A 15,504-nucleotide genomic window follows, 5' to 3' on the forward strand; every position below is an offset into this window, starting at 1 on the left:
TTCAAACTTTTAAATTGAGAAATAACTCCAAGAATAACATGGATATAGACTGATGATAATAACCTTCAACCTGTAGATCTTCTGATCTTCCTCTGCTAGAATTCCCCAAATCCTCCCTGTCAGAGTTCAGCCAATTTGGAACCTAACACGTTTCATTCTATCAGAAGTTCCATCGACATGTATAAACATCAATACCGACAGGACTATTTGAAAAGTCATTACTAAATAATGAACCAATCCAAATATGATCGTACAACTGCTGAGATTGGCATGGCAGCCAGTGAGTTGGTTTATGGCCTCCTGGATAGACATCATCTAACCAGAATAGATCTGCTTCTCCATCATTAAGGTCATGATTACAGTTCCTACACATTAATATACTCTGTATCCTACTTCTTAAGAATTAAAGTCTTTGTCTACTTACTAATAGCCAATCACATCCAGCTAACTCTCAATCATGGAATATGATCCCACGTGCCCCTGAAGATCTTATTGCAAGTTACAGGTTGTATTGTAGTGTTTTACCCTAGGTCACACCACTACTAAGGACATCCCTGTGTTTACGATGCTGTGTCACATGGGAGTGCATTCTTCCTATTTGGTTCCTATTAGCGGCAGTACCTACAAATCTTCGTACAAGTCTGATTTTGGGTTCATCTAGGTTCCTACAGAATTCACTGGCACACAGGTACTGCTAGCAGGGTAAACCCTTGCTAATTGGCAAGGGTTTACCCTGCTAGCAGTACCTGTGTGCCAGTGAATTCTGTTGGATCCATTGATACAAGGTGGGACGCCGATTCCTCCATTGCTGTGCACCAGGGGTTATCACACTTGAAGGCCAGGGTGTGCGAGTGCAACTCGATTCCTCTTCATTTAGGTTCCTCCCACACACCAAACAATGTACAGTCAGATTAACGGTCTCCTGAGAAATCTAAATATGTACCTATAGTAGGCAGGCCCGGACTGGCAATCTGTGGGTTCTGGCAAATGCCAGAGGGGCTGCTATAAGGTCCCATAGAAAGTCGGTATTTAGTGGGCTGGTGAGGGCTGTTTGGGTCTCTGTGTGGGCTGATTGGGCCTCTGTGCACCTAAAATGCCAGGGCCTATTTTAATTCTCAGTCCGGACCTGATAGTAGGTACCTTAGTTTGGAAGCTCCACTGCAGAAGTAAGGGCAATGGTACATGGGGTAGCCGTCAGGAGTCACCTGTGTGATTTGTAACTTGATGGGCAGGTGCCAAATGCTTTTAATGGACCTAAATATGTGGTATTTCCCGCATTTTCAAGTGCCTGACCTGTAAGTAGTGGAAGGAAAGAGGTGAATACCATTGAGGACCATGGATGGCAATTCCGAATATCTTGCCACCTGCTCCATGCTGCATTTGCCCAGTGGACCATTGCCCTAAAACATGTCAGTTTTTTACAGTGTTGAAAACAATCCCAGGTTTTTAGGGTATTTGCCCCTGCCTACAGGATCAGAGGAGGCACAGTAGAGTGAAAACTTTAACAAAAGAACCAAGGACAAATATTGGGTTACAACTATTCCATATTTAGTGGTTGTTGACTGAATTACAAAATGTTTTCTTGTAGAGCTCTGGTGCTCAGGGGCTGCACATCTCCAGCTCTGTATATTAACAAGCACAAAGGCTGTGCACTTGTAACTGGCTGCTCCTACACTGGAAGGAGATGACACAGATAGGTAAAAAGAAAGCAATAAATAAGCATTAAGAGCTTCATTTACAGCCAAATCCGACGGTCACAGAGCCTTGAAGTGCAATTTATGTCACCAGCCGGTGATCGATACAAAGAGGATGGCGAGATATTGAATTAATGAAGATAATGTATTTTTTAGCAGAACCTCTGCTTTTGCATTCGGAAATCGATGTGATTGTGTTTAATTCTTCTTTCAGCGCTGGCTCTATGTGGGGATTGATTTTTCCCTCTCTCCCCCTTTTAATCATCTTCCCTCGAGCAGAGCCTTGTAGGCAAATTCTGCGGATGTGGAATCACTGTCGGTGGGATCTGGGCTGCAATTGTTTTCAAGGTGTGGTGTGCTAGAATGCATGTGTGGATTGTGGACCTTGAGTGGACATCAGTCCTGTTTATTAAATGGGCAATACAGTGTGTGCACTCAGTGCACTCCAGTATTAATACAGCAACCGATTCAATGCATGTCTAGGAATGCACAAGTACAAAACCACAAAGAACTGGGCAACCTCCCAGTAGTGATTTATGCAATTAATTCTGATCATGGTACTGACTGCAAGGCATTCTGGCTGGTTAATGGGATCCTTAGTAGTGTTTTGACCTAGGGTAAAACTGACCCCAATGTGAATGTGACAGGGACCTTAGATTGTAAGCTCCACTGAAGCAGGGACTACAAACTATTTTTTCAAGACCATGCATAACTAAAAGCTCTTCTCACCTACTCATCTGCCAATGCATTGTGAACCCATCAAGGTGGCTCATGTTATGTCACCCGTCCACTCTATGGCAGAAATATGTTGGCAGTGAAATACCGGTCAGTGATCATGCCATCTGCCATTAACATCAATGACAAATGCCTGCCACTGGCATCAACAGGTGGATTTTGCCCAAAATTAAAGCTAAAATTCAAGTCAATTTTCTCTGCCAGTAGAAATGCAACTTGCCCCATGAGCCTAAAACTCTATACAGAGATAAATAAGGCAGTAAAGTTCCTTAACAACACTATTTGTGGTTTATTTGTATGCTAAAGACTATGTTACAGAGAGTTTACCTGGGAACTAGCCGTAAAAAACTCTATAATAGTAACCTGTATATGATGGCACTTCAAGAAAGGACTGAACTGCCAACATATTTATTGACTATTCAATGTTCCCTATTGACACTACATAACATGGTTCTGTTGGAAGTGAAATTGATTCAGGAAATTCATGAAATAATTGAAGATATCAGAGACTAAACAAAGGCAGATGTGGTCCCCCTTGGACAGAAGGCCTGATGCAGAGAAGTCTTCGTGGCCAAAAAGGGAGAATATAAGGAAGAATCTAGTTATAAGCTTAATTAACATCTTGTCTTTTTATTAAACTGCCAATAAGATGCACCCATTTGCCTAGTCCTTTACATTAAGACAGTCATAAGTCGATATCCTTGAATCCCAAAGGCTAATGCCACACAAGGCTGTTTGTATTAACGCAAGTGGAGAAAAAGCCTCATGTGACATTGGCCTAATTTCCCAAACAGATAACCCACCAGCACACCCTGGCCTCTTATTCAACGATGGTGTGGCGCACAGTAAGAACGGCACCCTCCCATATACTGGAAAAGCAAAATTACCAGCACACAGGACTCGATACAAGCGGGGAAACCTCTGCGTATTTATTAAAGTGTAACGTTTCCCTTACATATATATATATATATATATATATATATATATATATATATATATATATATATATATATATATATATATATATATATATGCAGGGGTTCCCCCACTTGCATGGAGTCCCGTATGCCAGTAATTTTGCTTTTCTAATTTCCCATGCACCTTATTGCTCAGATTCCATAAATAATGTCCACAGGTGCAAAATGTTAATGAACACTTTCATCCCCCAGAGGGAAAAATATATTTTTATATATCTTTAAACGTGTTATTTTCTAAGTATTGTAACTCAGAAGCCCCAAACTACCTAAAACCGTTTGCATTTTAAAACCTTATCTCAGAAAATCCATGGCCGGCGGATTTCACATGCTACTATGGAAACTATGCGGTATCAATGTAAATGAGAGCCCGTGAATAATAATGGCATTAGAAAAAATCCTCACCTCCTCAGCAGCAGCTTGGGGTGGTTTTTACTTTCAAGATTCTTCTCAATAAGGTCGGAGAGAAGCTGCTTGAGAACGCCGGTGGCGTATTCCATTTCCCCCTGCAACGCCGTCATGATCAGCGAAGCCACGTTACCCCTGTCTCTCATGGAGAAGCTCCTCTGGGCCTCCAGAGTGCGAATGAAGGTCAGAAGGAAGTGCTTCTTTGTCAGGAGCTGCCCAAAAAGCGTCAGGGACTTCTCCACGTTGGCTTGTACCTAAGAGTAGGATGAGATTAATACAACATGTAATTCTTTCCCCAAGATGAATAATAGTCCTGCCCAAAAAGAAGATTTACTGACAAGTGACTCTCAAAAAAAGTTAATAGGAGGACTATACCGTATCATAGCAACAGTGGGTAAAAAAAAAAAAAAGGCTTCTCCTGCGGATTAAAAATCATATGCACAGACATGTCAGACAATGGATTGAAATATATATTTTAACTTTTATATTATAAATTGAATAAATTCAAATTATTCCACAAATGCTAATGCCACTATAGCACCAGCGGTCAGTCTCCTTGGTTAAACATATTTACAGAACAGGTTATCAGAGCAATTAGGTGCGCGGGATTCAATTATGCCTCTCTCAAGTGTCTATTGCTAATACAGATGCACAGGCACATCTCCCCTCCAGCTCTTGAGGCAGAAGCCTGAATACTCTGTGTGTGACTCAGATGGTTTTGTTTTATATCCAGCGATGTAAAGGTGTGCTGGGCATTAAAGGGCACGATATGCCTTCAATGTTATTGGAGAATGGAGTAAAACAATGGGATCCATTATCTGGACTGTTAAAGGAGAAGGAAAGGTAAAAACTAAGTAAGCCTTATCAGAAAGGTCCACATAAATATACCAGTAAACCCCCAAAGTAGTGCTGCCCTGAGTCCCCTGTCAAAAGAAACACTGCATTTCTTTCCTTCTATTGTGTACTCATGGGCTTCTGTATCAGACTTCCTGCCTTCAGCTTAAACCTCATTGCCCTGGGCAAGAGCATGCTCAGTTTGCTCCTCTTCCCTCCCCCCTCCCTTCTCTACTGTAATCTGAGCCCAGAGCAGGGAGAGACTCAGGCAGGAAGTGATGTCACACCACATTAATACTGCTGCTCCTATCCTACACAAACAGAGAGCTTCTAGAGCTTTTTACTCAGGTATGGTAAAACATTCTACAGAATAAATATAGCATTCTAGCTTGCACTATTGTAGCTAATCTATTGGCAATAAAATGCCTCTGTAGCTTTCCTTCTCCTTTAAGGGCAGAGACACATGGGAGGATTTAGTTGCCCGGCGACTAATCGCCACTTCTTCAGGCGACTAATCTCCCCGAAAAGCCTTCCGCCGGCTAGAAACTAAATCAGCAGGATGGCACACGGAGGGCTTCGTTTTCTGAAGTCGCCCAAAGTTGTCAGACGAGGAAACTTCAGACGACTTCGGAAAATGAATCAATCCGAGTGTCATCCCACCAGCAATTCGGATTTTAGCTGGCGGGAAGGTTTTTTGGGGAGATTAGTCGCTTAAAGAAGAGGCGATTAGTCGCCAGGCGACTTACTCTCCCTGAATATTCCTGTGTGTCTCTGCCCTTAAAGGAGAAGGAAAGGCTAAATCACTAGTAGGTGGCAATTCCTTTTGAATGCAACCCCAAATTTGTTGGGCCGGTGATACCCTACAAATCGCAGGGACGCAAAGCAAAAAGGCAGTGTTACAATAGTTCCCCAGACTGGTGCATTTTTTTGGCAAATAGTGGCAGCAGTACAGGGGAAGTCAGCAATTATAATCCATGGGGGGAGTCTAACAAATTCTTATAATTTGCTACATTTAATTGATACATTTCTCACCAGTATCTGTGGAAAATTAGCAACTGTCGTATCAATTCTAACAGCTGCCTCTAATAAAACTCAGGGATTCTGCTCAGTGGGGACAAAGATAACAAATGTACCAACTAAATGTATCAGTTCGGAACAATTTACAGGGTCAGCGACCCCCCCCCCCCTCACAGAGCTGCTTCAGAAAGTGAAAAATTAACCTTCACCTTTCATTATTAGAAAAAATGGTTGCAAATAGACGGTGATTGAAAACATTCCTGGTGAACTATCTGAAACAAACTGAACTGGAAAAAGTGTGTGGAATGTGAACAACCCCTTTTGACAGGACTGTAAGGCATAAGTCTATATTTGCAAGAATAAGGAACAATAATTTCAAATAATAGGAAGAGACTTGATGTGAATATTTGCAATCAGGGTCAAGAGCCACAGGTTTTCAGGTGCTGCAAGGAATTGTGACAGCTAAAGATTTAAAGATTGCACAGCCCAAATTATCAACCTAGGCAAAATCTTTTTATTTATCCCTGACCCCTAACAAACCACCTTTCTAAGTTGTGACTGTTTTCCTAGTGTACACATGGACACCTGTAAGTCAGAAAAATACGATTTAGAAATGGATTTCCATACAGCATAGTCGGTGTGATGTTGGTTTCTGTGTCCCCCCCATACTACGTGCGGTAACCTCACAGGCCTCATATTTGGAATAACTGGGGGAAGCCATTATATTTCTTCCACATTCCTACACTATAATTGAATTAACGACACTTCAGCCCTATAAAACAGACAGTGACCTTTCTACCATCTGCTATAGATATCGGTCAGTATGGCGTTAAGGCAGTGACTCCTGCTGTCTCCGGCTTTCTAATTCAGATTCGGTCATGTAGAAAAAGCTATAGGAAAAATTCAGGAGACCACGCTGCGAGACAGTGGGCTGTATTTTCAAGAGCGTAGGAAAAAAAAAATCTGCGGCACAATTGTGCATTTGTATTGAACGCTGCTATTTAGTATCTGCTGCGCTCCTTCTCACCGTCTATTCATTGGGGATTCTAATTAATGCAACTGTTATGCAAAACGATCAGGTTCCTCGTGGCTCAAGGGTTCTCAACCTTCTAAATAAAATGTACAAAGACCCTGACAGCTGGGAAATTAATCACTGGAGTATTCACAATATATTCATTGGATATTAAAGCCTGGATTTTCAAAGTGGCTTTTTGTAGGGTGCAAATTGCACATAAAAACCACTCCTGCAGGGTTCGGGAGACGGCGGTTTCTAAATAAGCGCACCTTCAGCGCACCAGCAGCAGCAGGGCAAGCATTCTACAGGCTCTGATTGCTTTTGTGAGGTACAGAGTCACTGAAGTGGATATCCAGCTTTGCTTCCCATGCCAGAGTCATAATACAATCATTTAACTCTTTGTTTTCCAGCGCTGCACAAATAGGCTGATGTGAACTGTGCTGCATGGTGAGAAATGGAGAAGGGGTTAAGCAGCGCCATCTATAATCCTACTCAAGGGATAATAAACATGGAGTTAGGTTAGAGAGGGATTTTTGCTCAAGGGATTTACTTGCCTATTTTAACATGGGCATTTTGGGCCTAAACATGACAAAAAAAGTATTATTTATAAAATCAGCTATTGGTAGGTGGGTTAAGGATCTCACCACTTATGACACAACAACCCCATTGTGATTGGATGCCTTTGATGCAGCCCACAGTCAGCCAGCCATTGCCCTATTTACATACCTCCCAACTGTCCCGTTTTTCGTGGGACAGTCCTAATTTTAACATCTCAACCCACATGCCCGGATTGTTACTGAAATGTCCCGACTTTCTCTTTGATCTCCTGCACTGAACAGCCAGAACAAGATACAAAGTTTTTATTTTTGAAACTTAATTGGCTTTTGGCAGAGAACCCAGCATACGTGGCAGGTGCACTTAGATACAATTGTAACCATATAGGCACCATCTCTCCCTACTATACCTGCTATCCCACAGTCACACTCCCTTCCCAGAGACTATTATCCACTGTTACTATAGACACCATCTCTCCCTACTATACCTGCTATCCCACAGCCACACTCCCTTCCCAGAGACTATTATCCCACTGTTACTATAGGCACCATCTCTCCCTACTATACCTGCTATCCCACAGTCACACTCCCTTCCCAGAGACTATTATCCCACTGTTACTATAGGCACCATCTCTCCCTACTATACCTGCTATCCCACAGTCACACTCCCTTCCCAGAGACTATTATCCCACTGTTACTATAGGCACCATCTCTCCCTACTATACCTGCTATCCCACAGTCACACTCCCTTCCCAGAGACTATTATCCACTGTTACTATAGGCACCATCTCTCCCTACTATACCTGCTATCCCACAGTCACACTCCCTTCCCAGAGACTATTATCCCACTGTTACTATAGGCACCATCTCTCCCTACTATACCTGCTATCCCAAAGCCACAGTCCCTTCCCAGAGACTATTATCCCACTGTTACTATAGGCACCATCTCTCCCTACTATACCTGCTATCCCAAAGCCACAGTCCCTTCCCAGAGACTATTATCCACTGTTACTATAGGCACAATCTCTCCCTACTATACCTACTATCCCAAAACCATAATCCATAGCCATAGAAGAGGATTTTTTAAAAGAATTAATTGCGCGCAAATATACCTCCAAACTGTCCCTTTTTCGGAGGAACAGTCCCTCTTTTGACAGCTCAACCTGCAGTGCCTCATTTGTACTGGAAAGTCCCTATTTTCTCTGCACTGAACAGCCAGAAAAAGAAACAAAGTTTCTCACTTAATTGGCTTTTAGCAGAGAGCACAGAACAGGTGCAAATAAGATACTTTGTACCAATTTTGAGACACAAAAACAGTTTAGATAAGGAGAATTATTTTCAAACTTTCATAACCTGCTAAATTTGGTAAAATGAACATGGTAATTAGGTGGTGTGGCCATAGAAAAGGGTGTTATCAAAAAATGTTGCTGCACTATGTTCGAAAAAAAAAATTTGTCCCTCTTTTTACTTCCAAAATTTGGGAGGTATGCGCAATGCAAATGTTACTAAACTATTGGTGTGCAGAAGGATTTATTGCCTAAAAAAAAAACTTTTAAACTGACGTGGAATTCTGGATCTCTGGACATAATGGGGTAAAATGAAGGAAGTGACATTTATGGGGAGTGAGAATAGTATCCAGCCTTTAGCAATAAAACTCTCTGAGCCACTCATTTGCAACCCTCATCCTTATCCAAATAGGAGCCCAAGGACAAAATGCAAAAGAAAACCAATGAACATTCCTTTCAATCTGTGGAATAAGGTATGTCTGTGTACAAAATATATACATATATTTCTGCCAGTTCAAATAGTGTTTATGCACCTATTCTACATAACCCAAATGGATAAGCTCATATCATAAAGGGTTGTATAAAGAACAGAACGGCTAGCAGGATTAAGATAAAACAGAAGCTGCATATAATATACTGTGCACCGTAAGCAATAATTCAATTTTTTTATCCAAAATTAAAATTGTATGATGTGAAGGTGGAGCTGCACATATACAGTATATATTAACAAGGAGGCGCACTCGCAATACAAATGTATGCAATATAGATAGAAATGTATTTTATACATAAAATACAAAATGAGCTACAGTAGGTCTGTTCTTGGATTCCCCAGCACATCCGACAGCCAACAGACACAAAAAAGAGGGGGATAGGACTTGATAGTTTATTTTATAGTCTGCCATTAGAAACACTGTTTGGACAGTTAGTAAGCATATTGAACAAAGAAACAAGCTCAGAAAATGTAAAACACTTAATGTCCTCTTTATTGGAAATCCTATTAATGTAGCCAAGCTGAAGTGCTGTTTTATTTGAGAGTATGAATGGTGCTTCATGAAGAAATGATTCAAGGGCACGTCTATTAAAAAATATCCTTTAACAGCAATAGAGTCATTCATTCGCCCTGGTCATTTAGAACAGGGGCACACTCAGATTCAGGAAGATTTAGTCGCCTGGCGACTAATCGCCTCTTCTGCGGGGCGACAATCTCCCCAAACTGCCTTCCTCCTGCTATAATTAGAAAACGCCAGCGCAATGGCACTCGTGACGCTTCGATTTCTAAAGTTGCCTCACAAGGAAACTTCGGGCGACTTCAGAAATTGAAGCGCTGCGAGTGCATTGGCACAGGCGATTTTTCATCTTAGCAGGTAGAAGGCAGTTCGGGGAGATTGTCTCCCCGAAGAAGAGGCGATTAGTCGCCAGACGACTAAATCTCCTCGAGTCTGTGCCCCTGCCCTTACTACCCGGAGCTAAAACACAAACGGCGCCCCTTTTCTTATAGTAGGTATTAAATATAGACCAATGGTACTAATTGTCAAGATTTACAATCAATTTCCAATAGCCTCAGTCACATATGCATGTGTTTATTTTATACACATATAGACACAATTTCAGCAATTTTCTGGTTGCTAGGGCCCAGTTCCTTTTCATTATACAGAGAATGCCTCTGAAGCAGCAGGCAGTATAGTCTCTCTCTGTCTCTCCTATATAAATGTAAATATTCAGAGGAGGAATGTTGTGCTCACAATAAGCCTCACTGTCATCCTTTACAGTCTATTTAAGGTTAAATAAATCGACTTCCACGCAGGGCATGAAAAGGACTCAGGGACTCTAGCAAAATAAATGGACAATTATTGTGTTATTATTAACTTTGCTAACAGCAAACTCGTTAACAATTAAGACTCCGTACGTACGTCTTTAAGAGGACGTATCACAAAGCCGCGGCTAAGCTGAGATATTATCCCTTTTGAGATTTTGAATTTCAGCATTTATTTGTTTTCTCTACAATAGAAGTGTAATGAGAAGAATATTTCAGCCAAATACCCAATTTAGCCTTGCGCGTTCCTTTCATTTCTAAATCCGAAGCCTCTTGCAGACTTTCTGGAACTAACAAGCCACGTGTGCGGTATTCTCGGGCTGCTTAAGGGGTGGCAATGGCTTTTGCTGCTTTCACCAGAGGCTGATTTTTTTTTTAGGGGACAATTAAAAAAAACAGGGTTCTGTAGTAACCCATAGCAAAATCAGGCTTTTGTTGGTCTGACTGCATTTGACTACTCAACTGTGGTTGCTATGGGTTACGAAAAGGGATGCACCTAATCCACTATTTTCGATTCGGCCGAACCCCCGAATCCTTCGCGAAAGATTTGGCCGAATGCCAAACCGAATCCAAATTCTTATGTGCATATGAAAATTAGCGGTGGGAAGGAGGGAAACATTTTTTACTTCCTTGTTTTGTGACAAAAAGCCACACGATTTCCCCTGCAAATTAGGATTCAGATTTCGGTTTGGCCAGGCAGAAGGATTCGTCCGAATCTGAATCCTGCTGAAAAAGGCCGATCCTGGATTCGGTGCATCCCTAGTTTATATTACTCCCATTCTATGAATTCACATCCCAGGCAAATGTAGGAGAGGCAACCTTACCTCCATTTCTTTCAGGACAGGATGATCTTCTATTCCGGGGAAAAGAACTCGCATGGCGTAAATACGGTAATCCAGGAAAGGAATTCCAGCCCCATCGAGGTCATTGGTCAGCTCGTGGATGTCAGTCTGCAGCTCTGCAAAGGCTGAAAAATAGATTTAAAAAAGGGAGGGTGATTGGCGTAAATAGGGATGTTAGGGGTTCACTTATATATTTTTCAATAATCCCATATTGAAACACCGCCATTGTAAAAATTCAGTTCAATTCCTTTGGCTCATAAGATGTGCTCACACACAAACATGCTAGGTTACATCAGCCAATGAATGGACAGTGTGGTGCCTATTAAAACCACACTTCACCCTGTTACAGTTACAACCTGTATTATTTCCTGTCAGGTGATCAGTGAGCGAAATGAAAAAAAAAAAGCTGAAAATGGCATCTCACAGTAAAAGATGTCAATGGCAAATATGTACAGATGTACATGTCAGTTCAGTCAGATTCTTTTGCTCAAAATGTATTTTCCTTTAAATGTACAGGGTGGTTCAAAGGGGAAGTATTATCAATGACCAATTTATATATATATATATATATATATATATATATATATATATATATATATATATATATATATATATATATATATATATATATATATATATATATACACATACACACACACTATATACGGGTTTACTTTCACATCATTCTTCTATTACTATGTAGCAAGCAGCATTGATAGTAAAGTATCCAAAACCTCTAATGGAACAGTGACCTCTACTGGCTAAATTGTCAGTACAAATGGTGGAAAGCATGAATAAAATTCTCATTTATATCAGGGGTCTGTTTGCCGGTGTACGTGACAATACGATGTTTTATTCAAGAGGGACCTGGATCTCGTGCCTGTATTACTCCAGCCTGGTAAGTGATGGTTATGTCAAGCTCTCCATTGCTACAGAAGGACTTGGCGACTGAATGAAAAGGCCCGGTGCTCTGCTGTCTGGGTGGAAAAGTGCCTCTTAAACATGCACTTCACACACTATTTGGAATCAACACGTTTGATGGCTCGGGTTACTGATGAGACAATATCGTCAGATGCTTTCGGCACCTCCCGGCTCGCCTGTATTACCTGCAGATTTAAATCTCCTGCTTGTTATTGCGGCCAAAATAAGCATTTTGCCTGATACCTCAATAATCCGAAGCGCTGATAGCAGATAAGAGGGAGCAGGATCCCTCTCGCCTGCTAATAACATAATCCTGAAAATAAGCTTCCGGCAATAGGATAACAGTGAGCTGGTGGGGGCTGGAATCCTGCACACCGGAGTTTCAGAAAAACCCAGCAATATTGGCTTTTATAGATCCCAGCTCCAACTGATACATTGTGCTTATTTAGCAAGCAAGATTTGTAATGTGGGTGCATACCAACCTATGAGTAAGTGCCCCAATAGGCACGAAACGCGTTCATGTCTTCATGTCCTAATACATTTTCTAATTTTTTAAATAATTGTTTCTTTATTATTGGAGGTCCTCACATCTTTTTTGAAATAGTGTTTTGGGTGCATACCACCCCTAGATTTGCCCTGCTCTAGGCAAAGGCCTTTGTGGCCTTCCAAGTCCAGGCCTTCTGTCTTTATATGGTCATGAAACTCCTTGGTGACTTATAATACCCTTTTATTTTACATTAACAGGTACATTATTCTCTATAGATTGTAGGGGCTGGAAACCTATAGCAATGGTACTTACTTTGCTAAGGGCTACATCGCACGGGAAGTGTTCTGATCAGTTAGCAAAACCAGGACTGCTCATTCTGATTCCCACGCCAAGTAGGGAGGCATTTCATGGTAAAATATTGACCAGGTGGCAACCCTAGTCACAATTAGTGGGGTTATTTATTATACTCCAAATGACAAAAACCCGAAAAACGTATGTTTTTTTTTTACTATAAAATCCGAATTTTTAGTAGGAAAAAAACACAGATTTTTCGGGATTTATTATACCCCGAGGATGGAAAATCCAGAATCTCAGAACTGCTGAGGTTGCATATAAGTCAATGGGAGAAGTCCTGAAGATATGTTGATCAGTACGGTTTTGTGCAATAATCCAAAGATTTTGTGGTTTTCGGGCACAACTGAAAAAATCTAAGTCTCAGGTGGAAAATCTGAAAAATTTGTATGATTCATTTTTTTAACGCACAGAAAAATTACGGGAAAATGTATTGATAGATAAGGGAGAAAAAACCTGTGCAGATTTGGTCAGAGTATTTTTTAGAAAATAATGAGAAATTCTGACTTTGATAAATGGGTCTCTTAGTGGCAATTAAGGCATGTTGTGTGACACTGCCCTAAGAAACACAAAGCAGTGTAGGTTCGAGATCAGTGCCAAAAAATATGAGCATCACTGCTCCGTGTGTGTCCATTTTTTATTCAGTATCAAGTGTGACAAGTGGATACTTTACCCAAACAGGGACAGTTGTGAGTTCCTAATCCAATTTAGAATTAAGCTCACTTACTACTCCCTAAATCTTTAGGATACTCAGCAACATAGACAAGTGAAAAGAACCCAACGCTAGTGATGGGCGAATTAGTCTCGTTTTCGCTTCGCCGAAAAATTCACCAAACGTATTTAAGTCAATGGGTGTCAAAATTATTTTGAAGCACGTCAATTTCGACGCCTGCAACAATTTTCATACGCACGACTATTTTGTCCAAATGCATTAAAGTCAATGGGTGTCCAAATGCCCGTGCCTATTCTGACACGTGCCAAGAATTATTTTGGCGCAGCGGATTCGCCAGTGAATTGTCTCAGCAGTTTTGTGAATTTATCCGCCAGCCGCGAAACACAGAAATGTGCCGCAAATTTGGCCTGGCAAATTTATTCACCCATCACTTCTCAACACGAAATAAAAAAAGTTGAAGAAACTGGCGTTCGCTACTCATACAATTAATTTTAAGCAACAACATTGTATAATCTAAAACGCCAACTGTTTCATAAGTCTGCCCGTTTCAGGCTTTTTTTTTTTCTTTTAAATAAAAAGGGAAAAAAGCAAGTTAGGATTAATTAACTTTAAACAAATGTTTAGCATCTCCAGTGACAATTCTGTATGATGTGCACGGCTGTTATCTTCTAATTAATCGTCTAGTAAAAGCAGCAAAGCAAGGTACCGTGCGCCATTTCAAAGGCCGCCATTTCCCTCTCAGCTGGATTGGAGTTTGTTTGCTGTATAACGACGCAGCCCTACTAGACAAACAGCATCAAAGTAACGCCGGGCTTAAAAGAGCCACAGTTGCATGGAAATGGAAAACTTGATTTAATTAGATGCAGTCAGACTCGTGTCTAGTCACCGGTGTTGGTTATAGCGTTAATAACTGAATTAGTTATGGCCAACGGCACTTAGATCAGGGCTGTCCAACTGGCTTGGCCCTACAGGACATTTTTATGGCCCCCAGTCTGCCCACTGACCTTCTCTTTGAATAACATCAGCATTTTATTTTAATCTGGACCTCTGAATATGTTGTATAGAGAATAACTGGCTCACTGCCAAAGGCACCCCCAAGTGATTGTATTGACTTGCCTGAAACCTCGGGCCGGTGCTCCTATCAGCAGAAAACTGTACCGGCCCGGGTTTATACCAGTGAGCACCACGTAGCGATCTTCTTCCATCTTCCTCTTTACTTCTCGCGGCTGAGCATGTGCAGTAGAACGAATAGTCGTACTTTAACTAAAAAGTTGGCTACTTCGTTTAACTGCGCAGTAGTTTTCCCCGGGAAATTTGAAGGAAGAAGAAGCCATAAGAGGATCGCTCCGTGGTGCTCACTGGTATAATTCCAGGCCGGTGCAGTTTTTGCCCAATGTTTTAATCGAACAAAAAATCTGAAGTTTTTGTTATTTCTTGAGCTAAAGAGGGCAATAGGGGAAATTGAAGTGACTCCATGTTTGGTCGGTGCAAGGTAGATAATTAGAAGGTCACAGTGTCCCTCTATTATTGTTTAAGAGCATTAAAGAGTTACCATAGCTATAAATTAATTAGGCTCTGTTAAAATACCATCTGATGAATGCACCAATAAGTCGTGTTCAAAGCAGTTTTAAAGGGACAATATTCCCCCCTTGAACAACATGAGTGCAATGTACAGAAAAAATTGCTTTTTCTTTTACTCATGCTGTACAAGGGGTGTACTGCCCCTTTCAAACTGCTTCCCGGATCGATATTTGGCCGAAAGTCGGGCAGATGTCGATCGGACGGGACTTAAAATCCCGTCGGATCGCGGATGCATCTGTTCGTTGAAGCGGTCCCGCGATCCGTCCGCCCGTTACCCATCGCTAGGATCCGATCGTTGGGCCCTAGGGCCCTCGATTGG

At 41.4% G+C, this 15,504-nt stretch overlaps 1 protein-coding gene across 1 annotated transcript in view; it reads right to left on the reverse strand.

The window, feature by feature from the left end:
- The window catches only part of plxna1.S (plexin A1 S homeolog), a gene marked incomplete at its 5' end in the record, with an annotated part of 250,346 nt that overhangs the window by 17,678 nt on the left and 217,164 nt on the right, over window positions 1-15,504 (reverse strand). Inside the window, 2 exon segments of the mRNA NM_001094988.1 lie at window positions 3,809-4,065; window positions 11,155-11,297. Of these exon segments, the coding sequence (NP_001088457.1) occupies window positions 3,809-4,065; window positions 11,155-11,297 (400 nt within the window).

This window comes from Xenopus laevis, chromosome 4S (genome assembly GCF_017654675.1).
Source record: "Xenopus laevis strain J_2021 chromosome 4S, Xenopus_laevis_v10.1, whole genome shotgun sequence".
In the NCBI taxonomy this organism is placed as follows: Eukaryota; Metazoa; Chordata; class Amphibia; order Anura; family Pipidae; genus Xenopus; species Xenopus laevis.